At 35.3% G+C, this 24,156-nt stretch overlaps 2 protein-coding genes across 3 annotated transcripts; one reads left to right on the top strand and one right to left on the bottom strand.

The window, feature by feature from the left end:
* On the top strand, positions 1-23,785 carry LOC127846581 (alpha-1,3-mannosyl-glycoprotein 4-beta-N-acetylglucosaminyltransferase C-like). Of its 2 annotated transcripts, XM_052378023.1 has the most exons (6): positions 1-157; positions 3,905-4,010; positions 17,986-18,092; positions 18,940-19,001; positions 20,047-20,176; positions 22,418-23,785. In XM_052378023.1, the coding sequence occupies exons 3-6, from the start codon at positions 18,008-18,010 to the stop codon at positions 23,569-23,571; spliced, it is 1,431 nt and encodes a 476-aa protein (XP_052233983.1). In that variant the 5' UTR covers positions 1-157; positions 3,905-4,010; positions 17,986-18,007; the 3' UTR covers positions 23,572-23,785. The 2 variants fall into 2 exon arrangements, with proteins under 2 accessions (XP_052233983.1, XP_052233974.1); XM_052378014.1 differs by lacking the exons at positions 1-157; positions 3,905-4,010 and adding an exon at positions 9,773-9,999.
* Positions 2,967-3,461, bottom strand: LOC127846301 (uncharacterized). Its single transcript, XM_052377499.1, has one exon. It carries the CDS (start codon positions 3,459-3,461, stop codon positions 2,967-2,969), a length of 495 nt encoding a protein of 164 aa, XP_052233459.1.
* Positions 23,786-24,156: the final 371 nt, after the last annotated feature.

The following is a 24,156-nucleotide window of genomic DNA, read 5'->3' as shown; positions in this document are numbered from 1 at the left end:
ATATACATGTATACCAGACCTTCCACATTAAAGTTGCACTTGTTGTCAACTTGTCAAGAGTGTTATCTGTAAATAACAGTGTCTCGACATTTAGATGATGGATTAATACGTTTACCGTGGAAATTTCCTTTTTAAAAGTGTGTGACTATGTAATTATGTAAGTATACGGAATCAATGTTGTTTTTTTTGTTGTTGTTCATTTATGCCCTTTACCAAGCAAAGATGTTTGTAAGCAGTTGCACTTGTTCTAATAGTCGGTTAGTAAGTTATTATTGGTGCTCATAAGGGATAATTGTGCTGCAGTAAAGAAGGAAAACTGGGTTTTCTGTATATTATAAATATGCAATTAACTCACCGGGCGGTAGTCTGACTTAGTTACCTATATCGTGGTGGCCATGTTTCCATGATCAAATCATCCATCATCAGACTGATCAACTTGAATTAGGAAAAAGCTATTTTGTGACTCACAGTTTTTTGGACACACTGGGGTTCGTCCATAATAAAATTACTTAAAGATGAGCGCAACAAGGCCAAATTCTCGTAATAAATAACTGCAAGATTAACTGTCCGAAAATTTTGAGTAATTTTTTTATTTTTATTTATATACAGGTAATTCTTTTATTCAAGTGATAACTTAATCATATTTAAACTGCTATACTTGAACAAGCACTTTAGTTCTCTTATTATGCTCGGTAAACAATGATTCCGCCTTGTGTTTAACATAGGACAGACAGACAGACAGACAGACAGACAGACAGACAGACAGACAGACAGACAGACAGACAGACAGACAGACAGACAGACAGACAGACAGACAGACAGACAGACAGACAGACAGACAGACAGACAGACAGACAGACAGACAGACAGACAGACAGACAGACAGACAGACAGACAGACAGACAGACAGACAGACAGACAGACAGACAGACAGACAGACAGACAGACAGACAGACAGACAGACAGACAGACAGACAGACAGACAGACAGACAGACAGACAGACAGACAGACAGTTTATTTGACTTGCACAATGTACATCGTCAACATCACATGTGGTTAGAATTGATATATGTCAACATGTATATGCGCAGGAAACAAGTGTCAACAAAAATGAATATTTACAAAACAAATATATACAGAAGTACAGAGGATGAACAATAAGAAAATTATGTTATACGATTTAACAAATTCAATCTAATACTCAATGATTCCTTAACAAACAAACACAGTTTTATTAAATCAGACATATTGGTTGATTGTAGCAATTGTACATACTTAATAACAGATGGATTATTATAGAAATATTTTTTTATGTATTTCTTTCTTAAATCAACAAATGTTGAACAAATACATACACAGTGAAATTCGTCCTCAATATCTGTGGTATTACAACAAAGACAATATCTTTCTTGCCTAGCAATAGTGTTTCCATTATATCTACCAGTCTGTATACGAAGGGGGTGTACAGATAATCTTAATCGGCATAAATAAACCTTAAATGTTTCGGAACTAAGTCTAGGTAAATAATTACACAAATTAAAACTTTCCGCTTCCAAATTCGATGCACCAACATTATCCGAGCTAATCCTCGAAAAATAATCTGTGAATTCAGTTAACAGTATATCATTAGATCTATTGGTTTTTGACTTAAAATGTTTCCAAAATTCCCTTGGTTTACTTTTCCTTTATTCTGTAATTTTATCCATTCTTCGTTTATAATCGCAACTTTTTTTCTTTCTGACAATACTTTTTTACTCTTTTTTTCTCTCACATAAAACTATTCTGTTGTTAAATGTTTTATCAGTGTTGAAACATCGAAGTGCATCTAGATATAAATTACAGGCATCTATACAATCACTGTCAAACCACTCCTTATTACTACTAGTATAATTTTCAAAAGCAACCTGATCTTTTAAAATACACTCTTTCGAAAACAAAGGGTCAGCTATATCACGAATACTGTTTGTAAATAAAAGTAACATATTGTTCACTGAATCCCTGCTTAAATAATCTGTGGTATTAACAATGGTATTAAACAAAGGCAATTGAGAAATAAGTCGTGAGCGAAACTTCTCTCTAAACGTAGAATCCCATTTATACCTAGCCTCTGAATAGTATAAACCACCTCGGGAAATGTTATTACAGTTCAGTGAAAAATGCAGTGGGGCGTGATCACTCCATTCATTGAATGGACATACTGTAAATGACTTTATCTGGGAGAAATTACATTCTTTTGTTAACAAGTAGTCAATAACTGAGCAACCATTATTGGACAAAAATGTATATTGATCAGTATTACCTATACGACCGTTAATAATTCGGTAACATGACCCTTTACAAAGATCTAACAATTTTATCCCGTGGTTATTATGTGACCTGTCATTGGAGGCCCGTGCAGGTGTGCTATCGAAAACATAATCAGGACAATCACAACAATCATTTACTTTATCAAGTATAATAAAATCACTTTTCTGACCGACTCTACTGTTTAAATCGCCGCAAATAAAAACACATCCTAAGCTATCATACAAAACAAATCATTTTCTAAAATATCAAATAAATCGACATTAAAACTGTTGTACATAGGTGAATCTTCTCCACAGATATAGGCTCCACATACATAAATATCGTTCTGGGTATTAAATAATAAATGGTCAAGTTTAAGCCAAATGATTGTTTCCAAATGATTTTTAATTATTTGTATTCCATCTTTTAATTGCTCTTTATAATATAAAACAATTCCTCCACTGTTTCTACGGGCCCTTATATGCTGAAATTTATGGTAAAAATTATGTGAAATGTATCCGTTTAGATTTATATTACTGTTAGAATCACACCATGATTCGTAAAGAAAACAAATATCAGACTGTTTTAAAATATTTACAATGTCAGGACTTTCCTTTTTATCTCTGGTAAGGCCATGAATGTTCCACGAAAGGATAGAAAGTTCATCCCCGTCGTGCTCCTACTGTTTCACTGGTTTACCGTCCACGTACAGGGTATCGTACACGATCCAAGATCGTTTTCCCTCTTTTTTGGCGTCCTTCATTTTAGGCACTAACTTTCGGCGCTTTTCAACCACTTCCGATGGGAACTGCTCAAACATTTGGCATCCGGTTCCTGACAGGTGTTTCCATTCTCTCCGTACCATCTCCCGGTCCTTGAAATATGTAAATTTGGCAACGATGTTGCGAATCTTACCGGAAACTGGCTGTCCCGGTGAGCGATGAACGCGCTCAAAGCGGATCGTGTCTGCAATGTCCTTTGCAATTTTGAGTTTCTCTTGTAAATGATTACGTAACTTTGTTACCGTAATTTCCGCCGTCTCGTTGCCGGTGGAGTTGTCCTCTTGGATATTTGTGAACACTAGGTTGTTCCGCATGGATTGCGACTTCAGGTACGCAACGTCGTCCCGCAGCTCCTCCCGCTGTTTCTCCAGCATAGCCACCTTCTCGGCCATCATAGAGTAGGGAAGATTAAATACATGGGTTGATATTTCAAGTGTTTGTTCAATTTTGTGACTTGATCGGGTTTGTGACTCGTGCATAGGCAACCCTCACTGACTTGATCTCTAGCCGCATTATCAAGTCATAGATTATTTCTGCAAATAGCATGAAGTACCCACATTGTTTATATGTAGAGACATAATACACATTTGTAAGATTGTACTGCTGCATAAATTTGTATTAAAATTGTCCATGAACTGACAATATTATCATTGATAAATTATTATTGATTTTATCACGCTTTAAAAGCATTCAAAATATATGTAAATGGTGAAGTATTTTTTTCCGTAAATGCACAACATAAATGTTGATTACTTTTGTTAAGATATACACATGCTAACTTCGATAATCTTGTTAACCCTGTGAGAATACCTAATCAAGATTTGTTTGTTCTCAGATCGGCTTACAAGACACTCACATAAAACACAATGGCCTGGTTTACTCTGAAAGAAACTGTATACTAGAAAGAACGGATAATGGGACGCCTTTGACATATATGAATGGTAATTGTATTTGCAATTTTTTAAACGTCTTAAGTAGATTTATTAATTTGTTTAATATTTCTTCATATATTTTAAGTTTCTTGTCTATTTATTATTATGGTTACTATTTTCGATTTGCAGTATTTAAATCCTGTTAGATTATGAGTTCTCTTATTACTTGTCAATCGGATCATAAAAGTTGTACAATGTCATCTGGTTATGACTTGGCTAGACACATCTGGTTATGACTTGGCTAGACACATCTGGTTATGACTTGACTAGACAAATCTGGTTACGACTTGGCTAGACACATCTGGTTATGACTTGGCTAGACACATCTGGTTATGACTTGGCTAGAAACATCTGGTTATGACTTGGCTAGACACATCTGGTTATGACTTGGCTAGACACATCAGGTTATGACTTGGCTAGACACATTTGGTTATGACTTGGCTAGACACATCTGGTTATGACTTGGCTAGACACATCTGGTTATGACTTGGCTAGACACATCTGGTTATGAATTGGCTAGACACATCTGGTTATGACTTGGTTAGACACATCTGGTTATATCTTGGCTAGACACATCTGGTTATGACTTGGTTAGTCACATCAGGTTATGACTTGGTTAGACACATCTGGTTATGACTTGGCTAGACACATCTGGTTATAACTTGGCTAGACATATCTGGTTATGCCTTGGTTAGACACATCTGGTTATAGCTTTGTTAGATACATCTGGTTATGACTTGGCTAGACACATCTGGTTATGACTTGACTTGACACATCTGGTTATGACTTGGCTAGACACATCTGGTTATGACATGGTAATTTGTTTGACACATCTGGTTATAACTTGGTTAGACACATCTGGTTATGACTTGGTTAGACACATCTGGTTTGACTCGGCTAGAACATCTGGTTATGACTTGGCTAGACACATCTGGTTATGACTTGGTTAGACACATCTGGTTATGACTTGGCTAGACACATCAGGTTATGACTTGCCTTGACAAATCTGGTTATGACTTGGCTAGACACATCTGGTTATGACTTGGCTAGACACATCTGGTTATGACTTGGTTAGACACATCTGGTTATGACTTGGATAGATAATCTGGTTATGACTTGGCTAGACACATCTGGTTATGACTTAGCTAGACACATCTGGTTATGACTTGGCTAGACAAATCTGGTTATGACTTGGTTAGACACATCTGGTTATGACTTGGCTAGACACATCTGGTTATGACTTGGCTAGACAAATCTGGTTATGACTTGGTTAGACACACCTGGTTATGACTTGGCTATACACATCTGGTTATGATTTGGCTAGACACATCTGGTTATGACTTGGCTAGACACATCTGGTTATGACTTGGCTAGACACATCTGGTTATGACTTGGCTAGACACATCTGGTTATGAATTGGCTAGACACATCAGGTTATGACTTGGCTAGACACATCTGGTTATGACTTGGCTAGACACATCTGGTTATGACTTGGTTAGACACATCTGGTTATGACTTGGCTAGACAAATCTGGTTATGACTTGGCTAGACACATCTGGTTATGACTTAGCTAGACACATCTGGTAATGACTTGGCTAGACAAATCTGGTTATGACTTGGTTAGACACACCTGGTTATGACTTGGCTATACACATCTGGTTATGACTTGGCTAGACACATCTGGTTATGACTTGGTAAGACACATCTGGTTATGACTTGTTTTGACTATTCGTGTACTTCATGGCAGGGCCTTAAGCGTTGTTGCATCATTTGCCATAAAAATTAGAAAATATTTTGACTTTTAAAGAATGCAAAGTATGGGATGGCTTAAGATATCCACATCTGTACTGATACCTGCGTCATTAAGATATAAGTAGTTACGCCGGTATTATTCCTTAGTCGGCGTGCCGTGTATTTATTTAGCCTGATCAATATCCAAAATGAATGCAGCTTCAAATTATAATACCTCAGCACCATGTACATGATTAACCAAACACATTATAATGATAATACGTAGGGATGCAAGAGGTTAACCGGTTAACCTACCGATACGAACAGTTAATCGGTTACATTTCCGAGAAATGGTTAACCTGAAAAAAAGTGTTAATGCTTTTTTTCATGGAATAATTTTCGTACGATTTGACGTTTTTCATGCGATATTCTGCCAACTTGCCCTGGCGACAAACAAATTAATAAAGCAATAAATCGGTATCTTAGTTGTTACAAACAGAGGGCACTGCGGTGAGTAGGGACTATGAACGAAGACGTAATGTATACATTTATCGTACGATGCCATCACTACCGTCTAAGCAATATTTTAAACTCGTTTAATAAATTAAAATCAATTAAACTGTTATTTAAAAAAAAATCTGTAAATATAATAAGTGCAATAGCTTCAAAGTTGCGCGGTGCGGTACGTTAACAAACATGCGCGTTAATTGTCAAAACGGTGGCGACCTGTTGACATGGGTGTGTGAAAATTAACAACGTTTCACAACAATGACGCATATGGCCAATGAAGCTTTTGTCCGATCCATCCACATCCGTGCAATCGGAGCGAGTGTTCTCGAACTGGTCGGCTTGTTGGAAAGGCGCGTAACCGCTATTATTAGTGTTACCGCTTGAACACAGTATTTGTAATCAGTCAACGCTATTGGAATAATGAAGACGCTGTACGTTGTCATAACAACCGGTGTCCGATGTTGACAAATACCCATCAGTCAATCTAAAGCATTAAATATGGATTCAAAGGACTTAATAACGTTCGTATGCAAAATCAAATTTTAAAGAAATTGATTCTTCACATGATAACACTTTTTATAATACTTAACTTTCGTTTCAAATGTATACGGTATACATCAATTACCTCGGGAATCAATATATACGGCACCCTCAGCTATTTATTTCCATGAGCGTTGTTTGATTACAAATAATGCGATCATGCGGTGACATTGTTAGAGCTATCAGCATCTCCCACAATCTTTACTACTGCCACTCAAACATTTAAGTAATAAGAAGCCTTTTTTAAATATTGATTTGTGCTGTTGTACCAGATGAATATTTGCGGTTTCTTTTTTTGAGCATGGAAAATGAAGTTGGTACAAAATAAGGAATTTAGCTTGTCCGTGTTTATATTTATAAATGATCTGGCATGGGTTATGGCATAATCGGTAGTTTTTATTACATTTTATGTCTCGTTCATTAAACCTTGCTGACAGTAGTTACCCTAAAAACAAAACAGAAACCACAAGTATGAAACAGATCGATACACACCTTGTAAAGGGACTGACAGAAACCGAATCAATAGTGAATTTCAACGTTCAACAGTATGTTAAAACGTGGAATTGTGTATTATATTTTGTTATGTTTTGTTTTATAAGTATTTTAAATGTGGGTTGTGAATACCGGGGTATGTCTGGCAATGGCTGTGATGGTCGGATTGTTTCACCGCTCAGAATAGTCACCTATATTGTTAAAGCAAAATATATTATGGGTAAAGTGACTTTTAAAAGAATATTGTTGCAAAATATTTGAGGGATCTTGGTTGTATAAATAAATTTCTCATATTGGTTGATAGTTTGTGCATTAAGGTTTTTCGGTTAACCGCTAATTAATCGTTTACGGCAAAGGTTTAACTGAGAATGCTTTTTGTAACCTCTTGCATTCCTAATAAAAATACGCATTTATTAAAATGTACATACATAAATACTAAAATATAACAAATAAAAATAAAATAAACACATTTTCGCTCCTTTTTTCCAAATAACAAAACTATTACTTCGAAACAGACAATCAATATTTGAAGTTGTAAAACAAGTGTGTTTTCGGAAATTTCCAGTTTTCCGTTTTAGTTATGGACAAAACACGAATGTCGCCACTGTCTTGGGTCATTTTTGGAGGTTACTTATGAGTAGCATTCTCTCACTTAGCTACGAAAATAATACTGAAAATCGTTCAGCATGGTATCTTTACAGTACAGTTAAGGTGGCGAGCGGTACAGCAATGTCTTAATACAATCATTTGTATAGAGTTGTTTAAGCATCACTCATTCACTCCCTTAAAATGTTTAAACACAGTAGCGTACAAACGACGTCATTGTAATGATATCAGCATTGTATATCTTGATGTCATCGGTTCGAAATTTAACAAATATACGAATATATGCGTCCGGCGTAAGGGGAAATATTGCTTTCGTTGCATATACATGGACATATATGCAAACAACACTCCCATTGATAATATAAACGGAATCAAATGTGAAGCGTAACCCGAAAATTGCAATTAAAAATTCAGTTTTAAATTTACAGACTTACAGCGATTCGAAGTGAAACAACACTCTCCAACGCTTATGTGAAGCGTTTTCGTGGTTCGACATTAATTTCAAGAGAACTGTCTTAGTCATTTAAGCGAGTCTATGTCATCGGAACGAGAAAACACAGGTTTTGGTTCCGACATATTAAGTTCGGCGAAATTACAGTCGTCTCCTAAACCTAGTGTATAGGGCTTTTGCGTAAAGATCGTTATGTCATAGGTTCGAGCCACACTTAGGCACGGTCTAAAATTTATGAAAGATAAAAGTAATTTTCTGCTGGGCTCAAACAACTGACCCATGGAGTAAACGTCTAACGCTTAGACAACTCGGCCAGCCGTGATCATACAATTAGTGGTGTATTTTATACTTTATGTATGCAATCCTCATAGTGTCACAAAATATGACAACAATAGAACTCTCAAAATTATTCAATCGTTTCGCGTTGCAACGCTTTATAATTTTCAGGTTTTTAAATCGTCAAAAGATGCCTCAAATGGATATTTTACAGCACGGTAAATGTTCAGTATAACTGCTTCCTCACAAATATCATAACTATTATGAAAAGTTGCGAATCTGGACCATTTTTTTATTTTGTTAATTTACCGAAACGTGATAAGGACCCTGTAAGATGTAGAGTACGCATCAGTTAGGTAGGTATGACACGAACATATAATGGCAAATTAATATATGCCGTTAAAAGTTAAAGTTCATTTCCAATTAAGTTTGAAATATATTACTGTGCTGGGACTCGTACTTTCAAAAAGGGATATTAGAAGAGGTAACTCACTATTTGTCAATTAATCTGGGCCGTACCCAGGAAATGTTGACTGGGGGCCCAAACGGGGAGGGTTCGAGAGGGGTTGGCCCTCCCGAATAGATTTTTTTTATTAGGCACTGTTCAAGGTGAATTTTAATGCATATAGAAACATATGTTGTGTTATAAATTTATGGATATATAACAAGTAACTCAACACCTTTCTGAAGTCTAAAGCTTTAACCATTACGGGCCGTCCATAAAGTATGTCACGCTCCAGGTGGGGGGGGGGGGGGAGTGTGAGTAAGAAAGTGACAGTTTGTGACATGGGGGAGGGGAGTCAGGCCATGTGTCACTTTCAATGTATTTTACAACAAAATAGTGTCCCCTAAATACTCAGAGTATATGTTTTGAACGATGCAAATTGTCATATTTTTTTGCGACATCATTCGACATTTTAAACTGACAGAACACCAACGACAGAACACCAACTATATTTCTCCCCTTTTGTTGTTCGGACAGGTATACTTTCGTTCTGGCTGTTATTACCATCATACCATTTGGTATGAGGTTAGCCTGTAGATAACCTGGATAAAAGATCTATAAATAAATAGTTTATTTATAGATTACGAAGGAAAGTTAACTCCGTTAACCTAAGGCCTATTGAACAGACTAACTCGAGTCGTATCGGGTGACCTACAAGCCAGATGAATATCGCAAAAATAGTCACCACAATCGGAAACATACGCTCGTTGACAATGATAAACGTCAGCGATACGCATGAATATTTAATATTTGTTATATTTAGCGTTGAATGGAATTTCAAAAACTTTCTTTTACGGTCAGTACTCTGTATGAAAAGTTCTTACTATGAGTAATACGCACTCGGGAAATACTCCTGTATGGATGAAATGGATTAAATATATAGCGATGTAAGTACGTTTGTGTGGATGATATCTTTAAATTGTATGAAAACAAAGTTCCATTAGTGGTACTAGAAATGTGTCTACTCATAACCCGCATATGTATAATAGTTCGTAGCGTCTAAACTGACAAATAGAAATATTAGCAAATTAATTTACTGTGCAGACACAAGACCCAGGTGTAATTCTATAATCATAATTACAATTTGCGTAATAAACTGGGTGTTCCTTTTTATATTTGACTATATTCGTTGGAGCGGATGATGCTTATTTATTATATCAAACAGTTCAGTAGTCACCTGTATGTTGGCGACTTTGTCAGTTGCAGTATTAATATATGGACACGGATCTGTCATAATACACAATTTTCAGTGAAGCACATTACTTATTTAGATGGTAATCCATCAAAAATAACTGTCGTGTAGTGAACAAACTGAAGATATAGTGCAAAGAAGGCATATGGCTGTTATCTAATCAACACTGATTCGTAATGTCTGTTTTAACGTTATTTTGTAAGTTTGTATGGAGAATAATAAATTATGTTATTTTGCAACGTTTAGGCTGAATTAACTGCGGAGGTATTAATTAGTCGCAATCAAACATCAAACGGAAAAAATGGCGGCACAAATGATCAGTTTAGGTAAAAGAAAAACTCATTTATTTTCAGCAAAAGTAGCTTTTACTACTAGCAGATTTCCAACATATTCAGATATGCTATTATGGAAATTAACGTCAGAACATTGTATATTTTGTCAGATTTCTCTATATTTGTTAAGATTTATCAAAACATAAATTGTGTATCGTCCGAACACATTACCTTTTGATGATACTGCTTTAAACATTGCTTAGAATGGCAAAAACTCGTAACATTTTAGTGAAATACAATAATTAATGTAGTTATGCTTTATGGCGCAGCTTAAACAAATCCAAAGCCGTTTTTTTTCCAAATCGTACATAGCCTTTAATAACAGTTTTATTTCATTTTCGATGTTTATATATGGATAATCAATTATAATGTTCTGGTGATTTAATTTAAGATTGTTATTAATTATTTGTATATAAAAACGTCTCTGTTAAAATGAAAGTTTTATTAAATTACTCATATACTAATTGTTTGACACAGGTATTATTTCTAGTCTACTACGACGCACTAAAGACCATTAGACACCAGATGCGCAATAACACGTTTGATACTAACTAGGATTCACCAGATATGGCACACCATTAAGTTATTCAGGCATGAAAATTCCGTAGGAAGATAATTACAACACAATATTTGAATTATTCTCTTTAATTTTGAATTGTTATAAATCCAAACTGTCGATTCTGTTTTCCTCAGTCATCTACATGCCAATTCAAATGTAAAATTCGCACTACGTGTGCTTAGAGATTTTGTTTACCTCAACGTGTTGCAAGGTTATATGAGCTGCGTTCTAAGAAAACTGGGCATAATGCATGTGCGTAAAGTGTCGTCCCAGATTAACCTGTGCGACCCTTTCCGCTTTTAAGACATTTTTCGTTTAAATGAAGTCTCTTCTTAGCAAAATGTCACGTAATTACGTATTGTTCGTGGAGAACACACAGTAACAAACAAAGTTCTTTTCTGTTTTCATCGATATTTATTTCTGTTAAATAAATTCTAACACAACGCTTCTAATGTTCACGAAGTACAATTTCTTAGAGTATGCGACATCTGGTTGTAGATGGTAGCATCCAGTCGATTGAAGACGGCGGCTTCCGATAGAAGACGGTGATTGTCGGTCGTAGAAGCTGTTGATCTTCGGTTGTCGCACGATTTAGAATACTTCTAACATGTAGTATTTAATTAGATATAGTTCTGAAGAATGTCTGTGCTCATGACTGTAGCATCAATATAATTGTTTATGTACACGTAATTGAGGTAACACACACACACACACACACACACACACATATATATATATATATATATATATATATATATATATATATATATATATATATATATATATAGTTCGTAGATAATAAAACTTCCATCTAATATAAGTACAAAGTACGCGCGATTTGTATTTAATGAGTTCTTTCGTATCAACGTATCTCTAAAATCACTTTCGACGACGCGTGAAATGTCCATTAACAGTCCACTAAGTGTAAGGTACTGATGCTGGTTCACAATTTTGATCAATGTCGACAATGTTGAATCCAAATTGAAATCGTCTTTTGCGTCATCTTATCCTCGACGGATACATCGTCGTCGAAGATATCAGTATGTCGATGACATATTCTTCTTCTGTGTCGGGGCGTTAAGATGTAGTGCGTTCAGTTACAGCGAACGTTCGCCAATGATGGTTCGTTTGCGATTCGGTCTTATTGAACGATAAGTTCGGCGCGAACGTTTCAAGATGGCGGCTCCCAGAAAATTGATTGCGATGTTGATGGCGGAAATCGCTAATAACACAGAAAGTACTTATCTAACAGATATTTCAAAAATAAAAAACCTATAATAATTTGATTATAATTATAAGTGGTGTGGATGCGATAGTGTTATTTTTCATTAGCGATCGAAATTTAGTGTAAGAGGTGCATTGAATCAGTTATAAAACAAAGCCCTAAAATAGCGCAATACATTACAATCTTCAAATGTAGTTGTAATTTTCTTTTACATTGAATGAATTTTCGTTTCGTTTACATTTAATGAAAATATTAATAAATTTTAGCATTCAAATGGAAAAAAACACCTTCATATTTTGCGAATTGAACTGTCTTTGAATGCACATCTATATTGAAAACTCTATTGTAGTGATAATGAGGGATACAAATCTGGCATTTTATTATACCTTAATCTATACATTTATTTTACCCAAGTATTTTATATCCGTATTATGATCAAACGCGATTGCTTGTTTTCACGATGATGTTTCGAACACTGCAAAAACGCACGATCTTTACACGTTATTACATCGGAGTTTACATTTGCAGGTACCCGTTAAATACGATAATTGTGTAGCAGTAAATTTCTACAATATTTTAAATGTATTTCATTATAAAACACTTAAGTGTTATGTTTAAACTGGTTAATATACATACTTAATAGTTCCTGTTAATCCATTTCGGACAAATGTACGCCTATTTTTTAAATATGTTCAAATGTTTTATTAAAGCAACTGTTAAGTGTTTGGCTTAATATGCCAAGAGATGACACAGAGGTATCATCAATTGTGTTTAATGACCAGACACATGTGGTTAATGACCCCATACTGAGTCATACAAATATAGGTCCCTGGGTTTATGACACCCTGTTTTCTTAGTAATTGTCTGGACAGTATCCGATCATATCGAGATAATCGGTTTGTGATGAAGGGGCAATTAAACAATGGGTGGTTAAACATGCTGAAATAAGGAGTGTCAAAATTGGTGTGAACAATTAAATAAAAACATTTACATGTATCAAGAGGATTTAGTTAATCTGCAACAAGGTAAGTTTTTACGGACATATAGGTTCAAATAGTTTCTTTATGTTGATTACATAAAATCAATCAATTTGTTGTTTGTTTTCGTCCTTATTTGTGTTCATTCATTGGATTCTATTTAATCTGAAAGAATTTCAATTTCTGAGTGTTTTGTTGTTCTTAAAAAGGGTCGCGAATATGATTGAAATCTTATCACGATGCGGATCATCAAACGCAAACAAAAGCAGAATGGCCGCAGTGTTGACGGCCAAAATTTGAGGATGCGCAAACGTGGCGTCATTATCGGAATCCCCAAAACCTCATATACACTTTGTTTATTGTTCAATTCATTTTTGTACTACAAAAAAAGGAAACAATATCGAAGTTACACTGAACAAATACAACATATTTATTTGTCCGCCATCTTGGTTTCGCTAGCGAACTATAGCGAACTACCTCCCAAGAGGGTTCGCTTCGGTTCGCGAACGTTCGCGGCGAACCGAGCTTTCAGTAGCGAACGTTCGCGACCGTTCGCGAACTATAGCGAACGTTCGCTGTAACTGAACGCACTACTGATCACGATCTCGAATGCGTTATGAACGCATGTTGCTGCAGGCAAACCACGCCGACAATGTCAGGAGCGCTGTTTTTCTCCTTAACTTGTATCGCATTGGCAAATCTTATGGGTTCAACTACATGAAATGCTATTTACATATTGATAGTAAATGGGATTTACTGTATAAGCACTCAGATTACTTATCACACCTAAAGCGCTAGAGAAACGCTATTCTCATGACGCAAACTTATTATGTTTTATTAAAAGGGATCTTTTCACGGTTTGGTAAATTGACAAAATTGAAAAAAGTTGTTTCAGATTCGCAAATTTTCGTTTTAGTTAAGATATTTGTGAGGAAACAGTATTACTGAACATTTACCATAGTCTAATATAGCCATTTTATGTATCTTTTGACGATTTGAAAACCTAAATATTATAAAGCGTTGCAACGCGAAACGATTGAATAATTTGGCGAGTTCTGTTGTCGTTTAAATTTACGAAACTACGAAGATTGCTTATATAAGGTATAAAATGTGTATACTCAGCGGAATAGCCGAGAGGGTTATTGCGTTTTTACTTCAGACTAACTCCAGGACTCCGGGGGTATGGGTATTTACCGTCCTTTGCGACAGGTGTGGTCTTTCTTGTCATGTTGGTACCCGATCGAGATATATACAAACAAAGTTTTATTACGCTTCAGAGCTGTTCGCTATTGCGCACGGACAATTGGCATTTCACCCGTATACTAAATATGACGTTTTCATTTCATCCTAAACCCTGTCTGAATTGGGACTTATTATGTCTGTTATGTATTGGTTTGAAGTAATTTTGACCTATGAGCCGAATTGTTAATCAAGACTAAGACAAATCAACAGATGTTCCCGATAATTGAACTACATTGGAGAAATGAAACCATACATTTGTCAAACTTCATTACATCCCATCCGAAGATTCTATTTTAAATATATATATACATGTACTAATAATATTCATTACATAACATTATGATAAAGGATGTATTTCTAGAATATTTTCTTTATAGAACTCTTCTTAGATTATTATCATTTGTTACACTAATATATAACATAATTTTTATGTTATATAATGAATACATTACGTTACAAAAAATCCAAGTAAGGCGGAAAATGTCGTCCCTGATTAGCCTGTGCGGACTGCACAGGCTAATCTGGGACGACACTTTACGCACATGCATTATGCCCAGTTTTCTTAGAACACGACTCATATTATACTGAGGTTCGATACGTGTTTTCAATATTTTACATTAATTTGTGACTTAATTAATCTGTTTACAACATTCTTTAAAATATTTCGTGAAAAACGACGGTTAACTAAACACGCAACAGAAACAGTTATAAATGTGAAATCAAATAACATGTTCAAAACACTTAAGATGAAAGAGACCTCCTTAAACCCCTCATACATGCATTACATCTCTGTCAACATAGAACAACTGTTGCCGAGCGAATTGAGACCAAGTTAAAGCATATTGTAGGCCAAGTCAAACCAAATCTAATTAAAAGCCTCCATGTCTGAGTCGAAACGCAAAACGGATTTGAAATATTGTTTAACAAGAAAAGGAGGCGCAAAATCAATTCGATAATGTTTGTATTCAAATATGTTTTAGCATCAAGGCAAGAAGTAATCACACGAAAGGATTGGTTGCCCCGAATCATATAATGACTGCGTTTTGGGTAGATCTATTTAAAATTACTTTTCCCAATATTTAAAAGATATGGCATCATCACAATCTAATATTGTAATATCGTTTTATTAAAAGGACAACGTTGCTTATGGTATATTAATAATTACAAAATCAAGTTTCTTCGAATAATTATTGTTATTATGTACATGTATACTCATTTGAGTACTTGTTTTTTGCGATATAGTTTTTAGTGTGTTTTTTAAACATATCCTATGGTATATGGTGATGAAGTCGGATCAATGACAACAACACATATATCATATGAAATAGTTATGTATCAAGATTTTGAGTCTATACGTAATAAACCGTTTATATGCACTCGGCGAACAGTCTTGTATGGGTTAAGTTGTTTTATTTTTCATGGAAACATATTTTCTGTTTGTTTAGTTTTTTTATACGTTTCACCAATATTTCAGCCATATGACGGTTTTCAGTTTATGGACTCACACTTTTCATATAACCCGCATACCTCTTGCACAGCAAACATGTGTATATATTTAAGTTATGCATTCATAGTTTATTTCAAACAACGCTGCTCAGTGACCTGTAACATTGTTACATTTTTGTTGTATTTATTGTCATCAATAAAGAATTTAATAAAACATATGGAAAGTCTTGTCCGTACCCAGACTCTGGGGCCCGCCCCTCCGCCAGCTTGCTGTCGGGTTTGGATTTTTGTAAATAATGGGTGTTCGTTAGATTTTTCTCTCATGAAAGGGCCCACAGTTCACTCCCCTTCAATACAAAAGAGCAGAGGTGTCTAATAGTCCCTGTAGCGATCCGTGGTCTAGTGGTAACACACTGGCTTCACAATCCAGGGATCGCTGGTTCGATCCCCCGCTTCACCTAATCTACTAACTCGTCTTTCGCATGAGACGTTAAACCGAGGTGCAGTGTACTAGGTGCTATACACCGGGCACTAAAAGACCCATGGTCACCTCTGGAACGGGGTGTCTCCTGTATCTTGCACTATTCCCCGTAACCAACTAACACGTCTTTCTGGGGGCGATGGCCATATGGGAGACAATCCCGGTGCACTCGATAAAAAATAATGAAGAAGAAGAAGGAAGAAAATTGTCCTTGATAAAAAGGAGATTAGCGCTCAGCTTAAAGCGTTTTGAAAAAAGTCCAGAAAATGAAATGCCGGACGGACAGGAAGTCCGACTGCTATATGCCACTCCACCGGGAGCACAAAAATCAGCAAAATATCTGAAACAGACGCGTAAACAAATATACAGGAAGCGGTTATTGTAGAGAAATTTTTAAGTCCAAGGCTCATAACTTCGCCAAAAATCAATGGTCCGGAACGAATTGTACACGTCATATGTAGATCATGTAGGTAGACTCAAATACCAAAAATCAGCTCGGTATCTGAAAGCGTTGCGTTAAAAAAACATCCGGAAAACGGTTATTGTAGAGAAAACTTCTAATTCAGTGTGATTGTTTATCTGTGTCGACAACGGTAAAAGTAAAAATGTGTAATAGATGCTAAATATGTTATTAGGAATTTACTTTGAAACTTTAGAGGAAGTTTAAATTCAAAGAGAAAATAATATTATGGTTATATGGGCAGAAATAATGGATGTTTACTTTGCTTCTTGTTTAAACATCATACATTTATGAAATCTAAAGCTTCAAACATTGGTGTGAATTTTATACCAATGTTTAAATCTTAAGACTTTAAAAAATGTGCTGATTTACTTGTTATATTCCATAAATCTTTATCACAACTGTCGTAAAGCAATAATACACTTTGTTAACATTCTTTTTGAGTAATCATGTATAATAGTACAACATAAGGAAATACATTTGTACATCCTGTCGATAATCGAGTTCCAGTAACCAATAGCCACGTACCAGAATCCTTCAAACACTGCAGTCAGAAGTAATATCAGTCAAGACCAGGAAGGTTTTCGTGTTAACAACTTTTAGTTTAATTCAGGCATTTCTAAAAATGATCTTCATACATTTTACATATATTTATAATATTATCCTAGGAATATAAATTTTTAAATTAAGCCATGAATTCGTAAAATAACGATTCTACACGTGATATGTTACCTGCATGCATCGGTATTTTGGAGTTGTAAAAACGCTCGTTCGGTTATCCCATATTCGTATGCAATGCTCAAACAATAAGTCAATACACGTATAGTTTGCATTATTTGCAGGTGATGCATTGTATGCCATTTTCTCTGAAAGACTTTCCGTCATCTTTACAGTTGATTTGCCATTATCTGCGCAAGTGATTCTTTGTTGATGAATTAATTGTGCAAATGATTTTGCAGGTAAAAAATTGCATATACCGCCATGTTGGAAAGGTTCAAAGACTTCAAGGTCGTCGTCGGGCTGATTTCCGGTTTTACACTTGGACTCCAGTTTGTTGTCATTTACAGTAAGCCCACGCTCTGCTCTACATCTATGCATTTAATATAAAAGATAGAAATGTATTATGTATATGGTATGCTTTCGTTTATATTCCATCAACGATTGTGTGGTGAAATACGTAGAATGCGCCGTACATTGGAAATAAGTTAGAATAACGTGGTTAATGGGTGGGTAGGTAAAACAATTATATTCAATATTAAAACTGAATGAATATTTATACATTTCGTTAATGTCATTGAAAAAAACATATCTAAGCAACAAAATTCATTCTTATAAGAATTGGGAATGAATGGAAAAATATTTTCTAAAGCAACAACATTAATATTTTCGTGTGACTTTACTTGCCTTGATTCATGTGCTGATTGCTAAAGATTACATGTAGACTTTTTGAGCATTTGTACAAATCATCACTGCATTTAAATTTGCATTTTTCCTTCGTTAAATTCCATAATCCGCGATGCTAATGTTGTTATCGATCTTTACCTGATTCTCCGTTTTCAAATACTAGTATTACCAAACAACCACTTTTGCGTTTTCATAAGATCGAAAATTCTCAGATCAAACCGTGTACTTGGACAATGAACAACCTAATACATTTTTTTCTAGTTTGAAGTTAATGTTCTGCTGCACAATAAATCAGATCTGAAACAAGATTTCGCTGAATTACCCCGAGTGTAGGAATGCATGTGGTGGAGCAATCGAATGTTTTAAAAATGATAGTTCTTGCATGACACGATAATGATTGTTAAATGCACCAAACGTATTGCTTATTTTTAAAAACGCCATTACACGTATATGTCTGTGTTCCTTAAAAATCTTGCGCTAAGTCCAAGTAAATTTTATATGTTTTCCAGATTTCGCCTACAGTCAGAATGCATACAGTATTCCGAGCAGAAGGTTGTCGAGCAAGCTGCAGGTAAATCTGAAAAAAAAACACAACAGGATTAATCCATTTATGCCTGGTGGACTCTCCAATCCTTCTAAATTGGATCAATTTATTTCCAAAATTAGGGATGTCTAGTATATTTATTTCTATATTTAGTATATTTCTTTCAGAAATTCCTATAAGCAAACAGCGTAGACCCGGATGAGACGCCGCATCATGCGGCGTCTCATCTGGGTCTACGCTGTTGCGGCGTCTCATCTGGGTCTACGCTGTTTGCAAAGTCCTTTTTCAGGACGCTAGGCAAAAATGGGTTAAGTGAATCATTAATTATGCGATTGAAGGACAGCATGATTATTAAAACTACCGGTAATACAACTTAACTGCATTTATGTTATATCTAAATAACATGTTGTCGTTTTTACGATGTTGCACTTACAATCGACACTTGTGCAGTTATATTGCACGTATCATATTTTCAACTATTGCATATGAAACATCAATACAGTTGCTTCGTAAAACTTTGGTAAATCAGCGTCCAAAAGCTGTAGTTGATATTCGATATCTCGTCTTTCATTATACAAAACAACAATAACTTTGACAATCTCAACAATACGATAAACGTCGCGATATCAAGATGTTCACGATCAATCGTAGGAATGTGTAACTAAAATTGTGCCTTTAATAAAACACGCTAATTCTGTCCCTTTAAGGTGATGAAACATTTCGTTGTTATACCGAAATCAAACACATATAATCTGTATAGTACGTCATAACTTGTCTGATAATATGTGTCTTGTTCTGTGACAATTGTGCTAAATGCATGTGCGTAAGGTGTCGTCCCAGATTAGCCTGTGCAGTTCGCACAGGCTAATCAGGGACGACACTTTCCGCTTTTATGGTATTTTTCGTTTAAAGGAAGTCTCTTCTACTCGAAAATCCAGTTAAGGCGGAAAGTGTCGTCCCTGATTAGACCGTACGGACTGCACAGGCTAATCTGGGACGACACGTTACGCACATGCATTAAGCCCAATTTTCTCAGAACAAGACACACATGACCCCATATTTGCACATTCAGGAGGCCGCCAACGTCACCGATACGTCTCTGATTTACAGAGTTGCTTCGTCACACAACCATCCATGTAGCGAACATCTGGTACACACGAGTGACCGCCCTTTGCCCGAGGGTTCACGAAAACATGATAAAAGTAGGGTTTACAAATGTCTCTCGCTAATGTTATTTAAGGAATAGAATTGTCGTTAAGAGACATTCCAATTAAGAGTGCAAAATGCTTAATTGTGTGCATGATAGTTAAATAAAGTTGGCAATACACTTTCTTTTCATATTAGTAAAATAGAGTCCATCCTATTAAATGTTTTTTCACAGATTTTGTCATGTATTGAAGTTTGTCATAAAATGCTTTATATTGATAAATGTGAACATTAGATCTAAAAAGCTCCAGTAAAACAACAAGAATAAAATAAAAGAAAGAAATTAGTAACCATCAACAAAGTAAGCTGGACTCAGACTACTGACCCCTGGAGTAAAAGTCTATCGCTTAGACCATTCGGCCATCCGTGCTCATAAACTGAATGATATATTTTTATACGTTATATAAGCAATCCTTGTAGTTTATAACGACAATAACAGAACTCTCCAAGTTATTCAATCGTTTCGAATTGCAACGATTGATAATTTTCAGGTTTTTAAATCGTCAAAAGATGCATATAATGGATATTTTACAGAATTGCAAATGTTTAGTATTACTGTTTCTTCACAACTATCATAAGAACAACGAAAATTTGCGAATATGAAACATTTGCTGTTGGTTTTTCAATTTACGAAAACGTGAAAAGGTCCCTTTAGGTTTTAAGAAAAAGCTTAGGTCACAGCCAAGTCTCAACCAAATCTGTAATGGTAAATGAATTGCTGCTACTTATTTTGGTGAACTATCTTGGTGTTACCCTTAATCAAAACATTCCATAAAGTTGACCTGTCTAGTCATTAATAAAAAGGCCATCCAAAGTTAAAAATACTCTATCGTTAAAAATAGTATGAACTCAGTTTACTAAACGGTTATTTGTTATGTCACTGAATCAGTGCCATTTTCACGTTGAAAGTTCGTTTATAATGGGAGAACATAATCTTTAATGAATACCCTACAGGTTACAATGAACATGTCATATTTTTTAAATAAAATAATCGATGGCCCAAACTATATGGACTATTGTCTTGTATCTAACTACTGTATATATTTTAACAACTCTAGCCTTGGTCAGCAAAATGGTTTGTCATTCTCCCCAATTTTTAAGTGCTGAGTGTCACCCACTAGAATAGTTCAATGACACATTTGACATTTATACGCCGACAAAGAAATGCTTTTTTGAAAGGAAAGTGAAAAATTATGGTTCAAAGGTACATGAACAAATTATGTAAGTCAATACTTAGTTTTAGTCGTCCTGTTGATTTATTCTTCAGTAAGAAGGGCAAATTCGTTTAAAAATCTACGTATTTGAACTCCAAACCGTATATAATTGCTAGATTAACAATGCCCTATCGGATATTATTTCTAAACAAACTAGAGTGGTCACTTTTACTCCTATTCTTTTCATTTCCAGACGAACCACTTCAACTTAATTGTCTTGGCGTACAGTACACGATCAAATCTATTTATGCACACCGATTAACGTATATACTCATATTGCAATTTGTATCGTTTGTTAATAACCATGCCAAACTTGTATTGCAATGTGTATCGTTTGTTAACAACAACGTCAAACTCGTATTGCAATGTGTATCGTTTGTTAACAACCATGTCAAACTTGTATTGCAATGTGTATCATTTGTTAATAACAATGTCAAACGAAGTTTATTTACCCTCATTCTCTTCAGTCGGAGGTCGTGTCCTTTGTTCGATTTCTAAATTATGTATTAGAATGAAGCAGGTTATGCGAAAACGGGTTTCTATGCCATATGCGACCAGCGCAGCACGCTGATCTAGAGATCAGATGGTCGCATTTTGCTTAATAAATATTTTCGCAAAACGCGGTCCAATTAATGTTGTTTGCTATTGAGCTTGCTTTCCTTTTATAACAACCTTTGTTGAAAATTCGCATGCTCGATAGGGCTTTATACTTAATATTAGAGCAAATGTAAGTTTTCATGTTTGTATGTAATGTGTATGAAAAGGAATTCTTACAAAATTTCAATCGTTTGACGTAACATTAAATGATTGATGTTTTTAAGCATTTGCTTTCTCACTTGTTCATTTGTTATCTCGATGTGTATACGGATTGTGAATGGGATTTCAATACTAACACCTAAACATGGACTACTAGTACTAACTGAACTTTCAATAATGGGTAGGAACCAGCCATGTTATTTGTTTAAACTTGTTTTCAGCGACAAAACGTAAAAAACCCTTTTAATATTCAGTTATAATTTTCAGGACGTCTTACAATCGCCATTCCGACCATTAGGCGACCCAAAGACAATTACTTCGAGACAATGCTGCAGTTCATGATCAACTCCACAACACCGGAACAACTCAAAGAAATCTTCTTCGTAATTTTCCTCGCCGATTTTAACCAGACTCATTGGAAAGCAGACCTAGAGAAGAAACTACGTGAACGGTACTCCGAACAGTTTCACACGGGAACGTTACACGTTATACAAGCACCTTTTGAATTTTACAAAGGTATGGGGGAGTTTGGCAATAACAGCTATTTGTTTTGGCGTACCAAACAGAACTATGACTACGCTTATATCATGAAATATTGCGAGAATTTTTCAGATTACTACATGCAAATGGAAGATGACGTCATACCCGTGACAAATTACTACGGTGCTATTTTAGACTTCATTCACAAGCAATCAGACGACAACTGGGTGATGTTGGAGTTTTCCACGCTTGGCTTTATTGGCAAACTGTATCATTCTAACCACATTTCAAAACTTGCCAACTTGCTTCTCATGTTTTCACACACTCAACCTGTTGATTATACGTTTCTTTATTTCAATATGTTAATGGGCGGCAGGAAAGAAATTCGCAAACCTACATTGTTTCAACACATGGGATTCCAGTCGAGTTTAGAAAAAAAGACGCAGCCATTGAAAGACAAGTTCTTCGACTTTCCTGAGAAGAAATTCAAGGGAGATAATCCGGGTGCAAAATTGTACACAAACATTGAGCACGGCGAAGATTTTCCACTTGAACTAGCGTACTCCAGATCTCCTGGTTTCTTTTGGAGTACTGAAAGTGGAAAAATTGATTCCCGTTTGACAATACTTTTTAACGTATCTCAAGCATTATTACGTGTTTTAGTGTTAACCGGAAGTAGAGATCACCCACGTGACATCATCTACAATGGCGTCGTTGAAGGTAGTGTGAGTTTTGTAGGAACTGGGAATAATCGCGAATGTAAGGGTACTATACAACTTGGGGTGTTTAAAGACGGACAAGCTTCTATTGAGAAGGAAGAAATACAACAGGCGTTTGGTGGTGTACAAATCAAATGCCTTCAGATTCGATTAACTAGGGAACAAGTAGAATGGGTGATAGTGAGAGAAATTGCAGTGTTTGTTGACAAGAAGTCAGATTAATCTGTAAGGTTGCTATTGTGTTGTGTAGACTGTGCAATAAAATATCTTATAGACAGGTTTGATTTGCTTTTTCTCAAATTTATTGTAACTGTCAATCTACTTTTTGTGTGTGATGTATCGGACATTAACTAACTATTTATACTTAATAAACAGATTAAAAATAAGCATTTTATCTCGACCATCTAATTGTCATTATGTTATTGACCTATATATATATATATATATATATATATATATATATATATATATATATATATATATATATATATACCAATACATAGTGCCAGTTACGCGGTCTCTGTAGTTTTCAGACTGTACTTACGAGGTCAATATAAAAAACGGGGTCTATATACAACCCCGCAATCTAGGCTCCTTTAATTACTATGAGGGGGGTGTAGGGGAGGTAATGCAATCAAATCTCACAATAAGGTCTTAAATCGAAAACCACAATCAGGTCTGAAATTGAAATTGTATATACCTCGCAAATAAGTTCGCTATATATTTCCTTGTATAAGACGTTAAATAAATGACGTATTTATATACAATAATAATAGTAGGTACCCCTATATACCTTAATTCGTGTTT

The sequence above is a fragment of the Dreissena polymorpha genome, chromosome 1 (assembly GCF_020536995.1).
Source record: "Dreissena polymorpha isolate Duluth1 chromosome 1, UMN_Dpol_1.0, whole genome shotgun sequence".
Lineage (NCBI taxonomy): Eukaryota > Metazoa > Mollusca > Bivalvia > Myida > Dreissenidae > Dreissena > Dreissena polymorpha.
This window is presented reverse-complemented; position numbering and strand designations above follow the sequence as displayed.

What these genes read in the sequence shown, in the direction of transcription:
- LOC127846301 (XM_052377499.1), bottom strand. Translation starts at nt 3,461, where the DNA reads ATGGCCGAGAAGGTGGCTATGCTGGAGAAACAGCGGGAGGAGCTGCGG.
- LOC127846581 (XM_052378023.1), top strand. Translation starts at nt 18,008, where the DNA reads ATGTTGGAAAGGTTCAAAGACTTCAAGGTCGTCGTCGGGCTGATTTCC. An exon ending in CCAGTTTGTTGTCATTTACA is followed by an intron (nt 18,093 to 18,939) that starts GTAAGCCCACGC and finishes TATGTTTTCCAG; the next exon opens with ATTTCGCCTACAGTCAGAAT. An exon ending in GGTTGTCGAGCAAGCTGCAG is followed by an intron (nt 19,002 to 20,046) that starts GTAAATCTGAAA and finishes TTGCACATTCAG; the next exon opens with GAGGCCGCCAACGTCACCGA.